Here is a 21,099-nt window from a genome sequence, read left to right as displayed (position 1 = left end):
TTTCCTGTGTCAGTTTTGGTAAGCTGCATTTTTAAAGAAATTTATTCAGAATTGTTGGATTGTTAAAAAGATGTTCATAGTATACTATTACTGCCTGTAGGAACTGTTTTATGTTCCCTTTTTCATTCCTGGTGTTAGTACTCCTCCCATGCCTTTTTTTTTTTTTTTAACTTTTTGGGATCAGTCTTGTTAGGGGTTTATCAAATGTATTAATCTTTTCAAAAGCCCAGATTTGGGTTTTGTTGAACTCCTATTTTGGTAATAGTTTTCTATTTCATTCATTCATTCATTTATTTAATCTATTTGGTTTATTTTTGCTGTCATATTTTTATTTTCTTCTGCTCTTTGGGATTTAATTTACTCTTTTTCCATTTTGTTTTGAGTTAGAAGTTTAGACCATTGATTTTAAACCTTTCTTGTTTTCTAACATGTGCATTTCATATATAAAATGTTCCCCTCTCAGTACTTTTTTAACTAAGTAGTTGTGGTGCACGGGCTTAGCTGCTTTGTGGCATGTGGGATCTTCCTGGACCAGGGCTTGAACCTGTGCTCCCTGTGTTGGCAGGTGGATTCTTAACCATTGCGCCACCAGGGAAGCCCTACATGTGTTTTTAAAGTCTTTAATTTCACTCAGCAATATTTTGAGGCTTTCAGTGTAGTTGTTTTACACATCGTTTATTCAGTAAATGAATATTGCAGTTGTTGGGTGTATTGTTCTATAAATACCAATTAGTTTCATTGTTTTATTTACTTAATTATTAACTAATTATTATTAATTATTAAATTGTGATATAATTCACATGACATAAAATGTACCATTTAAAACTGTACAGCTCAGTGGTTTTTAGGATATTCACAGGGTTTTACCTCCATCACTACTATCTAATTTCAGAACTTTTCCATCATCCCCAAATGAAGCCTCATACCTGTTAGTAGTTACTCTCCATTTCCCCTGCCCATCCCCTGGTAACCACTAATCTACATTGTCTCTTTGAATTTGCCATATTCTGGACATTTCATAAGTGGAATCATATATTTGGGCTTTTGTGCCTGGCTTCCTTCACTGAGTACAATGTTTTCAAAGTTCATCTATGTTGTTACATGTATCAGTATTTCATTCCTTGTTATGGCTGAATAATATTCCATTGTATGTATAGACCACATTCTGTTTATCCATCAGTTGATGGATATTTTTATTTCCACTTTTTGGCTGTTACGAATAATGCTGCTATAAACATTCATGTCCAAGTTTTTGTGATGTCACATGTTTTTTTTTTTTTTGCGGTACGCGGGCCTCTCACTGTTGTGGCCTCTCCCGTTGCGGAGCACAGGCTCTGGATGCGCAGGCTCAGCGGCCATGGCTCACGGGCCCAGCCGCTCCGCGGCATCTTCCCGGACCGGGGCACGAATCCGTGTACTCTGCATTGGCAGGCGGACTCTCAACCACTGTGCCACCAGGGAAGCCCTGTCACATGTTTTAATTTCTCCTGAGTATATACTTAGGAGTGGAATTGCTGGGTCATATGGTAACTTTATGTTTATTTTTTTGAAGAATTGCCAAACTTTTTTGTCAAGCTGGCAGCATCATTTTATGTCTCCACCAGCAATGTGGATTCCAATTTTTCTGCGTTCTTGCCAATACTTGTTTTTGTCTAGCAGTATCTGCCGAGAGGCTGTATGTGCTTGATGAGGCATACCTTCAGTGCCCAGCCAGGCTTACAATGCTGCCATAGCCTCTATTTCCTGCTTGTGCAGAGCCTCATGCTCAGAGATGATTGCTTAGTACCTTTTCAGGTCTTTCTTGAGCATGCCCACAGGCCAGGGCACATGTATAATACATGGTCTCCTAGATTCTCAGGAATATTCAGAACTTTTCAAAACCCCTTATGGATATCTCATGCCCCACTTTTCCTTTTAAGTTTTTTTGGTTAGCTGCTTGTTTGTCCCAACTGCTTCAGATGGCTGGGGTGTTAAACAATTGCAGCCAATTGTTTTTGAAATGCCCCGGGGGAAAAGGCTGTTAGTACTGGGGAAACTCTGAGTCAGGTCAAATAATGAGAAATCTTGGAGTAGGAGTTTTTCGGGTAACTGCCAGTAAGCTCAAATAATAGCACTTTTCTGAAAATGGGGCTTTGAAAGAGCTCCAGTTCTGTTCCAGCTCATCCAGTGGCTGGTAGGCCCCTGGTTTCCACTGTGTTTGGGGGCTGTTGCTTTTAAGGCTGCCTTGGAGCTGGTTAGGGGGGATGGGAATAGGGCAAGTTAAAATGCCACAAAGCTTGCTGTTTTTACTGAGATTCAGCCTTTTTTTTCCCCTTGAATAAATGCTCCTCAGGTGTTGCAAGCCTTTGGTTAATACGTGGAGTTCTGAAAGTGTTGATTTTGACTTTTTTTGCTAGTGTTCTTGTTGCTTTTACGGAAGAGAGGATTTTTGGAGGCCTTTATTCTGCCATTCCTGATGTTATCACCCTAATTGTTTCTTAAACATTTAAAAATATTCTTACTTTTTCTTTCTTTTAAAATACTTTACAAGGTTTTTTGTTTTTTTTTTTTTTTGATTTTGAAAGACTCGCAAGAAGTTGCAAAAAGAGTACAGAGAGTTCCTATGCACTCTTCACCCAACTTCCCCCAATGATAAAACTTATAAAACCACAGTATCTTAGCAAAACCAGGAAATTGATGTTGGTATAGTACTATTAAGTTGACTATAGATGTTATTAGAATGTCACCAGTCTTTGCATACACTGCCTTTTATTGACATGGTGGTGATGTGTAGTTCCTCGAAATTTTATCATGTCCAGATTCCAGATTAACACAATTAGGGTATTAAACTATTCTGTCACCACAAAGAAACTCCTTTGTGTTATCCCTATATGGTCACACCCTCCCCCCCAGCCTTAACAGTTGGCAACTCTTGATCCGTTCTCAGTCAATGTAATTTTGTCATTTTGAGAGTGGTATATAAATAGAATTTTACAGTAGGTAACACATAGATAAGGCTTTTATTTTCACTCACTATAGTGCCTTTGAGATCCATCCAAGTTGTATCATAGTTCATTCCTTTTTAATGCTGAATATTAGTCCATTGTATGGGTGTACCACAGTTTCTTTACCTAGTTACCTATTGAAGGACATTTGGGTTGTTTCCAATTGTTTACTATTACCAGTAAAGCTGTTATGAACATTTGTGTACACATTTCTGTGTAAACTTAAGTTTTCATTTCTCTAGGATAAATATCCAGTAGTGTGATTCCCTAACTTATTTTTGTGTTGTCTGTTTTACTAACTACTAAAAGAGGGGTGTTACAATTAACTAAGACTGTGAATTTGTCTATTTCTTGTGTTTCTCTCAGGTTTTTTTTTTTTAAGTATTTTGAAGGCATTTATTTTGTTTCTTGGTGAATTGACCTGCTTTTTTTTTTTGCCTCTCACTGTTGTGGCCTCTCCCGCTGTGGAGCACAGGCTCTGGACGCGCAGGCTCAGCGACCATGGCTCACGGGCCCAGCCACTCCGTGGCATGTGGGATCTTCCCAGACCGGGGCAAGAACCCGTGTCCCCAGCATCGGCAGGCCGACTCTCAACCACTGCGCTACCAGGGAAGCCCTGACCTGCTTATTTTTATGAAATCATTTTATATCTGGTGATGTCTGCCTTGTTTGATATTAATATAGCCACTGTAGGTTTTTTATGATTAGTATTTGCATGGTATGTCTTTTTATCCAAGCTTTTTGTTTTTAAATTCTCTCTGTCTTTATATTTAAAGTGTATCTATAGTAAATGGCGTTTTTTTTTAATCCAGTGTGACAGTCTTTATTTTTCAATTGCAGTGTTTATCCATTTACATTTAGTGTGACTACTAATATGGTTGGGTTTAAGTATACCATCTTTTGTTTTCCATTTATCCTATGTGTTATTATGTCTTTCCTGCTTTTTTTCCCTAAATTGACTATATTTTAATTTTTCATTTTATGTTGTCTATTGGGTTTTTTAGCTATACCTTGTTGTGTTGTCATTTGGTGATTGCATTAGGAAGTGCAATATTCATTTTTAACTTACCACAACCTATTTTGTTGTTGTTGTTGTTGTTGCTTTCTTTTTGGCCATGCTGTGCAGCTTGTGGGATCTCAGTTCCCTGACCAGGGATTGAACCCGGGCCACAGCAGTGAAGGCCTGGAATCCTCGCCACTAGGCCATCAGGGAACTCTATTACAACCTATTTTGAATTAGTGTTCTATTATTTGACCTTTGACGTAATAAGTACCTTTAAAATTTAACCTTACTCTAGACCCAGTCCTGATCTATGGGAGCCTGAGATAAGCAGCAGTCTGTTGATAGAAGTTAGAACCTGGAATCGAAAAATCCCTCAAGGCCCTTGTGATTATCATATGCCAGCTATTGAGAATACAAATGTAATTAAGGTTAAAAAAAAAAAAAACAACTTTACCTTTTATGTTGAGATAAATTGATTGAGATAAAGTACAGAGCAACCCTTAAAATTGATTAAAAGTTCATCAAGGAACTTAACAGAATCTAGGGAGGAGGAATGAGTAAAACTAGGAGGTGGGCAGCAGTGCCTTAGTTTATAGGAGCTATCATTCACATTGTGAACTGCACCCTTTGGAGTTGTCCAGGGGACAGCCTGTACACTTTTACATGGGAATCCTTAGGTACGAGTTGGGCAGAAAAGATTTTCTAAGAGAGCTGGCATGCGAGAAATTTTAAAAAGGTGAATGGGCGTTTGCTAGGCACAGAAGTATAGGGGAAGGACCTTACAGTCAGTCTTTTTCAGGGCACAGTGAGGTATTATGATTGGAAAATGGATTGTATGTGTTAGAATGGTGAGAGATAAAGTTAGAGAGGCACTGTATTTCAGTGATTGTAATAATGCACATTTCTTCACATTTTAACATCTCTCAGATGCATTTATGCCTTGCAATCTCCATGGGAAGTTGGAATCTTATGATTCGTGGCATCTCAGATTTGATGAAATATTGTAGGTTCCAGCTAGACTCAATGTCCTTTATGTTTTGTGTTTTATCCTCTACATAGTTGTAAGGGGTATAACTTTTAAGTGGAAAAATATCATTATTTGTTTAAATAATATAATTCGGTGATATTGTACAGGATTTATTGTGGCTAAAAAAATAGCAGCAGTGTAGGAATTTAGGCAAGGTCTGTAGAGGACCTAGTTAAAGGCAGCGCCAGTCGGGTGTTGTGGGGTTCCTGGTAGATGAACTGTTGGAACAAACCAGGAAGATGCAGTTACTACTAAGAATGGTGCTTATTGATGGAGAGAGAGGAATCACATATAAAGTTGAGTTTTCTGAATTTAAAAAGGGGATGATTGCTGTAACAGTTAAGGACACTCATCAATAGTGTTTATTCTGGCACCAGATGTAAGTAAATATTTTTGATGACCAGAGGGCTAATCAATATCAATATATCAATAAACAAGACAAAGTTTTCTCAGGATCTTTTACGTAATATCTACGTCAGTGTGTAGTATTTGTAGATTGTCTAACAAAATAATAATTATAGTATAGGTTTATGTTGGATGGAGCCTGAATTATGAGACACTTCAAAATTACTGACCAAAAAAAAAAAAAGAAAGAAAGAAAAAGTCATTCAGAATCTTTCATCCTAGCATCCATTCCAGGAAAAAGACATTGCTAACATTTGGAACAAAACAATAATCCTAGTATGGGTTAGTCATAGTTTTTGGCCATAGACCAGCCCCCATCTTGTTCACATCTAATAGGACAAGTTCAAAGTAAATGCTTACTTAAATAGTATCTTCATTGTTTAAGAAGGGTGATACAGTATTTACTGGCGTGGACACTAGTTTGTATTTAGGAAACTAGCCATTTTGAAGAATTAGTGTTTTTAACAAAGTTAATTTGTCATACTAGAATGAAATCATATAATAGTTTCTCATTTACGTACACTGATGGAGAGGAAAACGACGTGAGTAGTTTAAACTTATTTGCTTTTGGAAATAATTGTATAGTTTTTACTTAACTTACTGTTTGAAGACACCTTTTATCTGCTGTTTTAAATTTTATTGTCCCCACCTCTTACCTTAGCCACTGTTGCTGCAACAGGTTCCACACAGGCTCCGGACAATTCCAACTTGACAGCATCTCTCATCAAGTACACATGCTCTGTACTTCTTGCAGTGAGGAACAGTAGTCAGTGTATAAGTTCTTCCTCTTTTGTCCTTTACACGCGGAGCTCTGAATCACATTTTACATATTCTTCTCCATAAGCAAAGGTTTTGTTGGACAAATAAGTTTAGGAATGAGTTTAAACATGGTTATTGTGATTCAGTGTGCTCATTTTCCCCCATAATTCTTTGTAGAAACCATAGGCCCAGAGAGGTTGAATTAATTTGGTAATATTATTTTTAATAAATTTTCAAATAGAGTGTTATGAACTATTTTGAGAATGCAGGAGATGTGCAAAGGACTGACTTCTTAAAAAGAAGTATCACAGTTACATTCCTTAAAACCAAGAGGGGGGCTTCCCTGGTGGCGTAGTCGTTGAGAGTCCGCCTGCCGATGCAGGGTACACGGGTTCGTGCCCTGGTCTGGAGGATCCTACGTGCCGCGGAGCGGCTAGGCCCGTGAGCCATGGCTGCTGGGCCTGCACATCTGGAGCCTGTGCTCCGCAACGGGAGAGGCCACAACAGTGAGAGGCCCACGTACCGCAAAAAAAAAAAAAAACCAAAAAAACAAAAAAACCTAGAGGGGACCAGTTGGGGGTGGAGAGACTGACATGGGGACAGGAGGATATTTTTTTGTGATGATGGAAATGTTTCATATTTTGATTTTGGTGGTGGTTACATTACTGTATATATTGAACTGAACACTTAAAAAGCGTGAATAAAAAGAAACAACCAAGCAGCTCCCCTGTGCTTTTTTAAAGAAAAATAAACAAGTTCTAAGAGTTTTTATTGTTTGACTAATAATACAGAAATCAGGCAGAGAAGTCCCTAATGAAATGATGGTCACGTTTTACTGTATCTGCCTGTTGATACTTCATTTTCTAAGCACTTATTTTCTTTTTATATTAGACTTTTATTTTGATTACAGATGTCCGTGTGAATAAATAAATGCCTTGTCTTTTATGCCTCCCCCATCATTTTTCTTTAAATAGAAAAAGGGACAAATTTCTCCTAATTGCATATTCAGCCATAGTTGCCCAATCTGTGATTTTAATAAGAGACTGTAATTCAGTCTTCTAAATCATTTTACACTATAATTGTAGGCTATACCTCGTTCTCCTAAAGAAACTTTTGGGTATCAGTCCTATTGATATTACTGATAACCTCCAAATGGTGAGGAGGGTAACTGGTATGGAGGCAACTGGAAGAGAGCTTGAGCAAACTAGATACCAATGGGAAATTGCACAGAGGCAAATTTTATTGCATAAACTAGAAGAATGGCTCTCGTTGAGGCTGACCCAGCTATGGCCTCTGGTCCATTTCTTGCTGTCAGTTGGTATCAGTTGTGGTGGAATTCTATCTTTCCCTCAGTTTTGAGCCGTATTGTAATCAGTTATGGAAAACAGACTCCCTCAAAGTCTGTTAAATGTAATTGAAAATTACACTATGATACCCATTGTGAAGGTCCCACCCCAGTCATTCAGTTTTTGAAGGGTAAGGCTGTTGCCTGGATTCCTCCAGGACTTGCTGTATGCTCCCTAATAAACTTTGATTAGATCAGTATTTTACTATCTAGAGAGTTAAATATCTATCATGTTTGTTGAGTATAAAACTTTATTGTGATAGACCTTAAAAAAATTGAATTTAATTAGCTTTAGTCATTAGCTGTTAAATATTGTGGAAAAAAATCACATGATCTGGTTTCTTCTTTTGTTATGTTTTATTTCATCCAATTTTAAAGTCATTCTCTTTTCTAAATGGCTTTGTGCTTCCTCTAAAATGTCGTCCTACATGTAATAGGCAAATCAGAGGTTTAATAAACTAGTATGTTAAGTTTATTTCCAAGGTAAAGTGAAGATATTTATTTTTATATTTGTGCATTTTACACATCACCTTACTTTCAGAAGTATTTCTAACTTGTATTTTGTGTTTTTTTTTAGTGAAAATATTCTCTTTGGAATGGGAAATCCTCTTCTTGACATCACTGCTGTGGTGGATAAGGATTTCCTTGATAAGTAAGTATTAAGCTCTTCATATGTACTATGTGAAACTTACATCTAAAGAAAAACTGAAAATTTTAGAATTGAATTTACTGTTTAACATCTTCAATTGGAGGAAAATTCAGGAAATTTAAATCTGATAATAGCAAGTGCACCATTATTATTTATTGAGTAATTGACCGCAGTTTTCCCTGGGAAAACTTAGGTACATTTGTTCATTCCTGTTGCTACTTTCACTTGAAATTTATTTTTTTATTCTTTGCAAGGAAGAAGTATGTGAATAACCTAATGATTTAATTTCCACATTTTAAAATTACTGTCAGTGAACTAAATCTATAGTGGTACCATAACATATGGGAGAAGGAATAGGATTAGAGAGGGCAAGAAGAATATGTAGGACTTAATTCAGACACCGTGAATCTCCACTGTTTCCCCCTAATAATAACTTTTGATGTTAATTTAGCTGAGAAATCATTTTGTTTATTTATCTGTCTGTGATGATTTGGTGCAAGGAAAAAAAAGTACTAAAAAAAAAAAAAAGTACTAAAAAATATTTAATAATGAGAAATTAAGATCCCCTTCCCCTTGAACACCCCAAGTTCTATGCCCAGGGACAACCACTTTTAAAAAAATATTATTGAGGTAAAATTTACTTAAAATTAAATCATAATTTTAACTATTTTAGAGTGTATGATTCAATGACTGCTAGGACATTTGCAGTGTTGTACAACCGTCACCACTATCTAACTCCAGGACATTTCATCACCCCCAAAAGAAACACATAGCCATTTAAGTGGTCATTTCAGTATTCCCACCTGCCCTCCCCACCTCTCCCCAATCTCCTGGGAGCTACCAGTGTGTTTTCTGTCTCCATGGATTTGCCTGTTCTGGATATTTTATTTCATATAAGTGGAGACATACAATATGTGGCCTTTTGTGTCTGGCTTATTTTACTTAACATGATGTTTTTCAGTGCTCTTCCATGTGTCATCAAAACTTATTATTAGGGGGCAATAGTGGAGATACATGGTGTTTGAATGGTGGATGGATGTTTGAATGGATACATGGTGTCCTACATATTCTTCCTGCCCTCTCTAATCCATGTTGTAGCATGTATCAGTACTTCATTCCCTTTAAGGCAGAATAATATTCCATTGTTTGTATATACCACAGTTCGTTTATGCATTCATCAGTTGGTGGAGCCATCGGTTGATGGGCACTTGGATTGTTTCGGTTTTTAGCTATTATGAAGAAGGATGCTGTGAACGTTCATGTACAAGTTTTTGCATGGGTATATATTTTCATTTCTTTTGGGTATATGTATTGGAGTGGAATTGCTAAGTCAGATGGTAATTCTGTGTTTAGCTTTTTAAAGAAGCATATCCTTACCAAAACGTGGTCTTTTTTCCCTTTTTAAAATTATAGCCATCCTGGGACTTCCCTGGTGGTCCAGTGGTTAAGACTCTGTGCTTTCATTGCAGGGGTCATGGGTTCGATCCCTGGTTGGGGAACTAAGATCCCACATGCTGCGTGGCATGGCCAGAAAAAAAAAAAAGGAGAAAAAATAAAACTATAGCCATCCTAGTGGGTGTAAAGTAATATTGTGGTTTTGATTTACATTTTTCTAATTATTAATGATGCTGAGCATCTTTTCATGTGCTTATTGGCCATTTGTATATCTTTGGAAAAATGTGTATTGAAGTTCTTCACCCATTTTTTAATTTGTTTTTTGTTGTGGTTGTAAGAATTCTTTATATATTCTTTTTTTTTTTTTTTTTTTTGAGGTACGCAGGCCTCTCACTGTTGTGGCCTCTCCTGCTGCGGAGCACAGGCTCCGGATGCGCAGGCTTAGCGGCCATGGCTCACGGGCCCAGCCGCTCCGTAGCATGTGGGATCTTCCCGGACCGGGGCATGAACCCATGTCCCCTGCATTGGCAGGCAGATTCTCAACCACTGCGCCACCAGGGAAACCCTATATATTCTTAATACTAGACCCTTAATAGGTTTATGATTTGCAAACACTTTCTCCTATTCTGTGGGTTATTTTGACTTTCTTGAGAGTATCCTTTAATGTGTAAGTTTTAAATTTTGATGAAGTCCAGTTTATTTTTTCTTTTGTTGCTGTGCTTTTGCTGTCGTATCTGAAAATCTGTTGCTAAATCTAAGGTCACAATGATTTATGCCTATGTTTTCTTCTAGGAGTTTTAGTTTTAGCTCTTAAATTTAGAGCTTTGATCCATTTTGAGTTAATTTTTGTATCAGTTGTGTGTTAAGGGTTCACTTCATTTTTTTTGCATGTGGAAATCTAGTTGTCCCTGCACCATTTGTTGAAGAGAGTTTTCTTTTCCCCATTGAGTGGTCTTGGCCCTCTTAAAAATCCGTTGACCATAGGTGTTTGGGTTAATTTCTGGCTTCTCGGTTCTATTCCATAAGTCTGTATGCTTGTCCTTATTCCAGTACCACACTGATTTGATTACTGTAGGTTTGTAGTAAGTTTTGAAGTCAGGAAGTGTGAGCCCTCCAACTTTGTTGTTGTCTTTCAAGGTTGTTTTGGCTATTCAGTGTCCCTTGCAATTCCTTATTACTTTTAGGATCAACTTGTCCATTACTGTAAAAAAGGCAGTTGGAATTTGGAATGGGATTGCACTGAATCTGTAGATCAGTTTTAGAAGCATTGCCATTTTAACAATATTAAGTCTTCCGATTCATGAACAGGAGATGTCTTTCTTTAAGTTGTTTCAACAGTGTTTAGTAGTTTTAAGTTTAGAAGTCTCGCATTTCCTTGGTTAAATTTAATCCTAAGTATTTCATTATTTTTGATGCTACTGTAAATGGAATTGTTTTCTTAATTTCATTTTCGGATTGTTCATTGCTAATACATAGAAATACAACTGATTTTGGGGGATAACCATTTTTAACAAATTCTGTTTTTTAATGTCTTGGAGATTATCTTTATAACTCTTCATCTGTATAAATTCGAGTGTCAAAGGATCAGGCAAGAATTTATAAATGTGTAAATTTGCCCTATTGTAATATAATAGGAAATAGGTTGAGGCGCCAAGGACAAACTGGAGAATGTGTCTTATCCTAAGAAATTCAGATACAAATTTTTAAAATATACTTTGCTAATCAGAAACACTCCTGCATACAATTATGTTAATGGTTTTACTTCTGATTGCCTTGTACTTTTAAATGATATAATATACACACATTAAAATATTTTCTTGTATCAACTTTCAATAGAATCCTTAGACTTCTCATTATATAGAATTAGAAGTGCCTCTATTCTTCCGTCTGCTACTTCGCTCCTTTTAAGTTCTGTTAACCTTCTACTTTAACTCCTGACTCTAACTTCTAGTCTAACTTTTAACTTTCTACTTTCTAACTTCTGTTTAACTATATTTTTTATTTTAATAAAGATTGATATGTTTTCATTCTGTTAGCTATCTATAATTGTCTTACCAACTTTGAATACAAAGTGGTAGTGAAGATTGAAACTCACTTAAACATACTTAATACTAGTATCACTGTATTTATCCCTTTTTTCAGAATTAAATAGTATACTAAGAATGTAGAGTAGGTGTAACGTTTGGAATGTAATTAGAGCACTTAACTCTATTAACAAACTAAAGAAAGAAAAATCACATTGTCATCTCAATAGATAGAAAAACCATTTGCCAAAACTACTATCTATTCCTGATAAAGTTTCTTATAGCGTTCTTAGAATAGAAGGGAACTCCTTTAACCTCATAAAATTTGGGTTATGGAAAAGCCTACTAATAACATAATTCCTAATGGTGAAAGTCTGCATGCTTTCCCCTCAGATCAGAAACAATTCAAGGATGTCCACTCTCACCACTTCAAAATGTATACAGTGGTCCTGAAGATTCTGTTCAGGACAATCAGGCAGGAAGAAGTAAAAGACATCCAGGTTGCAAAGGAAGGAATAAACTGTTTTTATTTCCAAAAGGCATGATCATTTATGTAGAATAACTGATGGAATCTACAAAAACTACTACCTGATTTCTAGAATTATTATAAAGCTACAGTAATCAAAACAGTGATATCAGTGTAAAGTTTGATGGCATAGAATAGAAAGTCCAGAAATAGACCCACACAGAAATGGACGACTGATTTTTTTGTAATTAATTAATTTTTGGCTAGGTTGTGTCTTCGTTGCTGCACACGGGCTTTCTCTAGTCACAGCGAACGGGGGCTACTCTTCGTTGCGGTGCATGGGCTTCTTATTGCCGTGGCTTCTTGTTGCGGAGCACGGGCTTCAGTAGTTGTGGCTTGCAGGCTCTAGAGCGCAGGCTCATTAGTTGTGGCGCAAGGACTTAGTTGCTCAGTGGCATGTGGGATCTTCCTGGACCAGGGCTCGAACCCGTGTCCCGCTTTGGCAGGCGGATTCTTAACCACTGTGCCACTAGGCAAGTCCCTGGACGACTGATTTTTGACAAAGGTGCAAGGCAGTTCAGTGGAGAAAGGATTGTCTTTTCAACAAATAGTGCTTGAACAATTGGTTATCAACATGCATAAAAATGAATTTAGATCTGTATTTTGTACCATATACAAAATTAACTGATAGAACTAAACGTCAAGCCTAAAAGTATAACACTTCTAGATGATAATATGGGAGAAAATCTTTGTGACTGTGGTTTAAACCAGAATTTCTTAAATGTAGAACACCAGAAGTATGTTCTATAAAAGAAAAATTGATAAGCTGGACCTTTTCAAAATGAAAATTTTTACTATTGGAAAGACACTGTTATAAGAATTAAAGGACAAACCACAGGTTTGGAGAAAATCTTTGCAAAGCGTATGTCTGATAAAGGACTACCAGTCAGAATACATAATGAACTCTCAAAACTCAATCAGAAAAGAAACAACCCAATAAAAAAATGGGCAAGGCATTTGAACATTCACCAAAGATATATGGATGGCAAATAACCACATGGAAAGGTACTCAGTCTCTTTCATTATTAGGGAAATGTAAATTAAAGATACAGTGAAGTACTACCACACATTTGTTAGAATGGCTAAAATTTTAAAACAAAGCATACCAAATGTTGGCTAGATAATGGAGGAACTACAGCTTTCTTCTCATGGGGAGTTAAAGTGCTGCACTGAATTTCAGTTTAAAAAGTTAAACACACGTCTATTTGATCCAACCATTTCATTCTTAGATATTTACCCAAGAGAAGTGAAAACATGTGTCCGTACAAAGATGTGTTCACTAATGTTATGGTGATTTTTGTTTTTAATAGCTAGAACCTGAAAGTTATCTAAATGTCTATCAACAGGTGAATCATTAAACAGATTGTTTACCCATACATTAGAATTCTAGTCAGAAATAAAAAAGGAATAGAGTATTGTTTGGATGAAACTCAGAATAATTGTGTTCATTGAAAGAAGCCTGACAAAAAAGAATACATACTGTATCATTCCATTTATATTGAGATTATAGGGAATTCAATTTATAGTGACAGAAAGCAGATCATTGGTTTCCTGTGCATATGCCAGGGTGTGGCGGAGGGCAGGAAGGAGAGATTACAAGGCAGGAAGGAGAGATTACAGAGAGACAGGACCGAGCTTTTAGGAGTGTGTTCATTACCTTGATTGTATAATGATTTCATGAGCATATACATGTATCAAAACTTACCAAATTGTATACTTTAAATATTTAAGATGTATGTCAGTTACATGTCAGGAAAACTTTATAAATAGAACAAAATAGAATCAATTGACATGAATTTATGCGTTTAAAGTTAGAACTCCTTTGTTTGCTTAGTGTGAGATGTTTTGCCCAGGAAATCAACTAATTGATTGTCACTGTTTTAAAAAAATTCTAATAGCATATAAAAGTACAAAGAGGAAGTAAAAAATCTTGAAATTTTATGACGTGTAACCAGTGTTAAACTGTTTTGATGAACGTGCCCCGGACATCTATGTATAACCCAGAGAGATGTTGTGTATGTTTGTGTTTATGGGATAATACTCTGTGTAGTCTTAGGAAATTAGCTTTTTTTTCACTGTACACTATGTTTTTAAAGGTTCATGCAAATATGATCAGAGTGATTATGATGTGGCAGCTGTGTGCTGACACTATTGGGAACTCAAATAGCTTCTTTGTTTCACTAGCAGCTGATCCCAAATGGCCAGCTGAAGTCTTATTTTTTTTATTTTAGGAGGGTTTTAATCAGTAAAACTGACTTTTGAAATCAGTACTTGGAGATAAAAGGCACATTTTTGAACTCTAATCATAAAAAGTAGAGCATTCTCTTTCTTATATTCCTGACCATTTCTTCCAAAATACACTTGAAAGTGTTCCTCATCATTTCAACAGACTGTGTTTAACTTATGTTTTAGACCATGTTTAGATGAGTGTTTTATATTTGCATGGTGTAAAAATAAATTATCCAGGAATAATTTGCTAGGTACTATAACAAATGAATTAAATATATACTTATTAGTATCTTACACTATAAAAATGAATTAACTGTTAAAATTCTTATAAAGTATCTGTTTTTGTGATTCTGATTTTTTTTTAAAAAGTACTTGGCCTTTTCAGTTAAAAAAATAATTATTGTAAAACTAGTACTAGTTAAAAAGTAAGCTAGTACTGAAGGTTTTTAAGGAAAAAATCAGTTCTTTGCTGCATCTTCCATCTTTCCCCTTGCTTTTACCCCATTCTGCATAAGTGCTGTTTTTCCAGAAGATTTTAAATTCTATTAGCTGTTTTTTCCTGGTATCTGCCTATTTCTAAATAATATGCTAGTATTTGTGTGATTTTTCATAAGGGTGATTGATTGGAGAGGCAAAGGACAAAAGTTCCTTTAATGTTAGAAAAGGATACAAGAACATGATTCCATTAGGAAGGATTCCAGAATAGAGGATACAATAGCATTGTGTGGAGGGGCACACTTGGTCTTCAAGTCACTGGGAGAATAGATGACCAAATCTTGTTACTGGGTGATGGTGGAGAGGATTCCCTCTGACCTTCTGAGAACTTTGCTTTTGCAATTCTCTCAGCATTTATACACTCTCTTGATTTTTTTTTTTTAATTGTTGGAGGGTCTCTGATTACTTTTGTCCTTGTTAACCAGGTTCTAGTTACTTGTCAGAAAGCCTCTGCATTCCTGAATGCTTACTGGGAGAATAGGTGAATTGGCGGTTAATGTCTCATAAATACCCATCCACCTAGCCGTCCTAAGCTTAGGGCTTTCTGAGGTCTATCTCTCTAGCTATTTCGATATTATATATAGTCTCTGTTATGATACCTAAGGATTTAGCTCTCTTTCACTCACACCATTTCCTCTTCTTCATCTTCCCCATTTTGTTATATTACATTAAAACAAATATAAAAAATGGTACAAATGAACCTATTTACAAAACAGAAATTGAGTCACAGATGTAGAAAGCAAACTACGGTTACCAAGGGGGAAAGGGATGGGGGGAGGGATAAATTGGGAGATTGGGATTGACATATATACACTACTATATATAAAATAGATAACTAGTAAGAACCTACTGTATAGCACAGGGAACTCTACTCAGTACTCTGTAATGACCTATATTGTAATAGAATCTGAAAAAGAGTGGAGATATATATATATATATATATATATATATGTATAACTGACTCACTTTGCTGTACAGCGGAAAATGACACAACATTGTAAATCAACTCTACGCCAATAAAAAAATAATTAATAAAATAAATAAAAATTTAAAAACCAGATCAGTAATCATTGTGAACAGAATTGTAGTCTTTGATTACTTATAAAACTTTTTTTCTTTCAGTGTATCTTGTGTTCATTTGCACTATTTTCTATACACTTATTCAAATTTTCAATAGCCACTCTATTAAGTCTGTAATGTGCCTAATAAGCACTCTCTCCGCTACCCGTTCTCCTCAAAATCAGTAAGTCTATCAACCTCTTTTCCTCTGGTGACCTCCCTTCTTCAGTTCTCCATCTTTGTGCTCCAAACTGAACTGGTTGTGTTGCTAGACTTGTCTTTTTTTTTCTTTTCTTTTCCTTTTAAACAGCAGTCTTCCTTTATCTCATGTCTTCTTTATTGGTTTTCTGTGTGTGTGTGTGTATAGCATATCCATCAGAGAAAGAGTGCATAAGCATATGGTAATTTTTTGAATCTTTGTATATGTCTGATGATCTTTAAAATTTTTTTCCCCTCACGTCTTATTGATTGGTTAGTATAGAGTTTTCTTTGAGAATTTTGAAGGCATGTGCCATTGTCTTCCAGCATCTAATAGAACTCTTTATATTACCAGTTTTTTCTCTATGCAAGCTTTTAGAACTTTTTTTTTTTTACCTTGGTATTAGTAAATTATCATTATGTAACATTTTGTTCTTGTGTTATGGATGCATTTTTCCCCCTTGTCTGTCTAAGTGTATTAGAGTTGGTTCTGTTTGGTTTTTGAATGTCTTTTCTTTCCTGCTTTATCTTTGTTCCCTGTGGATTGTTCTTTTCTGGTTGTTTATTGTGGCCTTTCTCCTTCATGGTGGAGCCTTTCCTCCAATATTAGGTGATCTTTGGCTGTCTGTTCTTATTTAAGGGTAAGACATTAAAACTTATTCTGTTTATTTGCAAAGGAATAAGAAAAAGTCTGGAAGGATATGTTCTAAACTCCAGCAGTCATGGGAGGGTGGGTTGGCTAAGGTGGGTACTTTTATTTCAAAATTCTATACAATTTAATATTTTTGTAACAATCCTTAATTGCTTTTATGAGTTTTTTTTTCTTAAAGCTTTAATGAAGTTATCTGTTGCTATGTAATAATAGTTATCTATTGCTATGTAATACATAACCACAAAACTTGGCTGCTTAAAGTAACAAACATTTAGTCTTTCACATGGTTTCTGAGGGTCAAGAATTTGAGAGTGTGGCATCGCTGGGTGGTTCTGGCTTAGGATCTCTGATGAAGTTGTAGTCAGTCTGTTGGCCAGGGTGGCAATCATTTCAAGGCTCAACTGTGGCTTCCAAGCTCATTGATCTGTTGGCTGGCCTCAGTTTCTGAAGTGCTGTTGGAGTGAGGGCCTCAGTCCCTCACTTCATAAATCTCAGAGTGTCCTAAAAACATGGCAGCTGTTTGCCCTATTGCGAGTGACTTGAGAGAGAGTAATAGTGTAATTTTCCCTGGATGGAAGCTGCAGTCTTTTTTTTTTTTTTGCGGTACGCGGGCCTCTCACTGTTGTGGCCTCTCCCGTTGTGGAGCACAGGCTCCGGACGCGCAGGCTCAGTGGCCGTGGCTCATGGGCCCAGCCGCTCCGCGGCATTTGGGATCCTCCCGGACTGGGGCACGAACCCGTGTCCCCTGCATCGGCAGGCGGACTCTCAACCACTGCGCCACCAGGGAAGCCCTGCAGTCTTTTTTATAACCTATTCTTGGAAATAACATGTCATCATTTTTGCCATATGCTTGTTATTGGTCATACAAACCAAACCTGGTATAATGTGGGAAGGCACTACACATGGATTTGAAAAACAGGAGGCAGGGATCCTTGGGGGCCAGAAGGCAGGCTGTGATCGTCAGCCTCCAAGATGGCTCCTGATGATCCCCTCTTCCTGGCATTCTCGTGAGTAGTTCCCTCCCACATTGCACCATGGCTGATCTGTGTAATAGGGCAGAAGTGATGGTATCCTACTTCGGAGATTATGTTATAAAAGACAGTGTCTTCCATTGTGGCTGCTCTCTTCTTTCTCTCTCTCGGACATTCAGACACCTTGTGAGAGGCTCACATGACTGGAGGTAGAGGCCTCAGGCCTATAGCTATTGAGGAACTGAGACTTGCCAACAACCATGTAAGTGAGCTGAGAAGTGGCTTCTCCATTCTCTGTTGAGCCCTGAGATGATTGCAGCTCTGGCTGACAGCTTGACTACAACCACGTGAGAGACCTTGAGCCAGAAAAACTCAGCTAAGCTACTCCTGGATTCCTGACGCTCAGAAACTGTATGGGATAAAGACTGTTGTTTTAACCTTCTAAGTTTTGGGTGAATTTGTTACAGAGCCAAAGAACACTAATAAATAAAGCCAAAAAATTTTTTTTCAAACACACACACACACACACGCATACCCCACATTCAAAACCTCATTGGCAGGTTGGTATATGTGGGTTTGAAACCACTAGGTGGCGTTTCAGGGGGCTCTGAGGAGCTCCGGTTCCTTATGTCTCAGCGCAGAAAGAATTCAGTGAGAGGCAAAGTGATAGATAAGAAGTGAGTTATTAGAGTAGGCCGCTTGTGAGGCTTACAAGTGGGCAGATGAGAAGGTGCTGCGCCCCAAGAACTTAGTGGGCTACAGTTTTATAATCAAAGGAAAAGTGGGAGGGGGAGAAGACCACCTTCTTCCTCATTCTTGAGTAGACATCACACTTCCATCATCAGTTCCTCCTCTGTGTCGGGCAGGGGAGTTTTCTTGTCCCTACGTAGTCAAACCGGGACTGTCATGGCACTATGGAAAAATTATTCCATGTCTCAGTACAATGAGGGTCTTTCACTTTGAAGTGTCACGTTTTTATAAATTATTGTTTTTTATGTGTACAGAGAGCATGTCCAAGGGGTCATTAACTTACTGAGCTCACTGGGCAGGATGTGGGTCTCATGCCACCATTGTTTTATTGTTTGGGGGCATGTCTCATACTTCTGTTGCATGGTTTTGTTGCTAAGCAAGCCAGCTTGGTTTTGTGGTTAAGCAAACCCGCTTTCTTGAGTGATCAATAACTTATAGGGGTGTCCCATACTTTTTTTTTTTAACTTACAATCCTCTGGTAGGATTAACTTATTTAATTACCTACTTCGTCCCTTTACTCTGTGCCTATCAGGTTGGGCTTGTTTACTGATGGGACTTTATTGTGGCTTGGTTATGCTAAAAACCTATTTTGGGCTTGTTGACTGATGGGACTTTATTGTGGCTTGGTTATGCTAAAAACCTATTCTGAAAGTCTAAAGAGTCTGTTCAGTTTCTTTACAGAAAAGTCTTCCATTTTCCTTTCTGAAGGTTTAAGCTTGGCTGCTTTATTCTGAGTTGTCCAGGGAAAGGGGGCTAGAGATACCATAATTAAGTAGGCAGTTTCACCTGTCTCTCCCTATTCCCCCTGGTTTGCCTGTTGTTCCTTAGTTCTGAGATACTTCTCTTTGGTTTCTTGAGGGACTAAACCTCTAATTTATCTCTAATTTATTTTAGGAATTGTAAGTTGTGATGGTGAGATGGTAGTCCATTCCCTTACTTGTAGCTCCAGGCCTTATCTGTAACCTCTGAGATTTAGGGTTTCTGCAGGTGGACTAAGCTTGCTTATCATAAGTAGTCTCTTTCAATTGCAAATGAGATTTTAGTTTCTTTAGTGCTGCTGAGTTCCTCATCTGCTTTCCTTTTTCTGAAAATTTGTGGAAACCTTTTGACCATTAATGCTTAATTACATTAGTATTCTTTTTTTTTTTAACATTAGTATTCTTTTTGCTCCTGTAGGTGTTTGCCTTTTTTTGTGCCTTTATTATCATTTTAACAGTCTTGGAAGGAAGAGTAGATAATCTTTCTGCCATACATAAGTGGAAGTCCAAGGGGTGTGAGTGTGTGTATTTCACTATTATTATATGTACTATAGCAGGAAATGTATAACCATGAACTCATAGGATTTTTGAGACAAATTGGAATTTGGAGATAATTTAGTCTTCTTTATTCATTTTACAACAGCGGAACAGGCTCAGCAAAGTTAGATGTTTTGCCCTTGATTACAGTTAGCATTGCAAGCCTGAGATGGAATCTGTATCTCCTGACCCTATTTGTTTCTTTTTCTACCATGCTACACTAATTACCTTTATTTTTTAAACAGATGATTAAATTATTAACAGTTTGAACCTATTGTACAAACTAAGAATTAATAACTACATGCCAGATTTTGGGGATTCAAAATGGGTAAGCCTGGTTTCTATGTCAGAGCAGTCTCTGGATAAATAAAAATGATTTTCTTACTTTCCTTTAGTTCATATCTTTTGTTGATTACTGGCTTCATCTTTTGTTTTAACTGTTTAACAATTTGTATATTTATGTGATGATCTTAACTTATGATTTGCCAAACAAGCAGTGTTTTGAATAAAAGAGAGGGTTTTTTCCCTTTAATTTACAATTTCCTTTGACTTTCTTGACTCACGTTACTCTCTTCTGCTTTCTAATTTCTTACTTGAGAGGAAGCTCAATATATATATTTTTTTGTACTAGGTTTACAATTTAGTATAAGCGTTGCATGCAGTGTTTATAAACATTGCTGGGGAGAGAGGCAATTAAGGAAAGTATCTTACTAAATCTTTTCTATATACAGTAAGCTCTTGGTGCAAAGGAACTGCACTATGCTTTTTTCTTACATGACCCTTGGCATGGTGCTGGATACATGCTAGGCACTTGGTGAATACCGTTTGGCTGAAAAACATTTTTTTATGAAAGGCTTTTTTTGAAGTGGAGTTTTAAGTGTTCAATGTTAAAAGTTAATGAGAGGGCTTCCCTGGTGGCGCAGTGGTTGAGAGTCCGCCTGCCGATGCAGGGGACACGGACGGGTTCGTGCCCCGGTCTGGGAAGTCAGCCATGGCCGCTGAGCCTGCGCGTCCGGAGCCTGTGCTCCGCAACGGGAGAGGCCACAACAGTGAGAGGCCCGCGTACCGCAAAAAAAAAAAAAAAAAAAAAAGTTAATGAGAGAATTGATATTTTCTTCACATACATTTTTGTGAAGATATATTTTTCACATGCTATGTTTGTCAAGCTTTTCAGAGCAGTTTTTTAAAGAACAAGAACCATCATATTCTAATGGTCTTTGCACACTGGACTGGTATACAACAAAGGGTTGAATCTAAAGAAGGGCCATGGAGAATCCATCTGAAAAACTTTCAAGAGTAAGGAGAAAAAACAAGAGTATAATAATTTTTAACA

The 21,099-nt window shown here is 37.0% G+C and overlaps 1 protein-coding gene across 10 annotated transcripts in view; it reads left to right on the top strand.

Moving 5' to 3' along the window:
• The window catches only part of ADK (adenosine kinase), a 486,210-nt gene that overhangs the window by 33,481 nt on the left and 431,630 nt on the right, over positions 1-21,099 (top strand). For 8 of the 10 annotated variants that reach the window (XM_067710464.1, XM_067710462.1, XM_067710466.1 and 5 more), the window contains one exon: positions 8,101-8,175. The exons of the other annotated variants lie outside the window; for them this stretch is intronic. In XM_067710464.1, the coding sequence (XP_067566565.1) occupies positions 8,101-8,175 (75 nt within the window). The remainder of the gene's footprint in view (positions 1-8,100; positions 8,176-21,099) is intronic. 10 annotated transcript variants of the gene reach the window in all.

This window comes from Pseudorca crassidens, chromosome 16, assembly GCF_039906515.1.
Source record: "Pseudorca crassidens isolate mPseCra1 chromosome 16, mPseCra1.hap1, whole genome shotgun sequence".
Taxonomy (NCBI): domain Eukaryota; kingdom Metazoa; phylum Chordata; class Mammalia; order Artiodactyla; family Delphinidae; genus Pseudorca; species Pseudorca crassidens.
The sequence above is the reverse complement of the archived record's forward strand: the minus strand, read 5'-3'. Positions and strand labels throughout refer to the sequence as shown.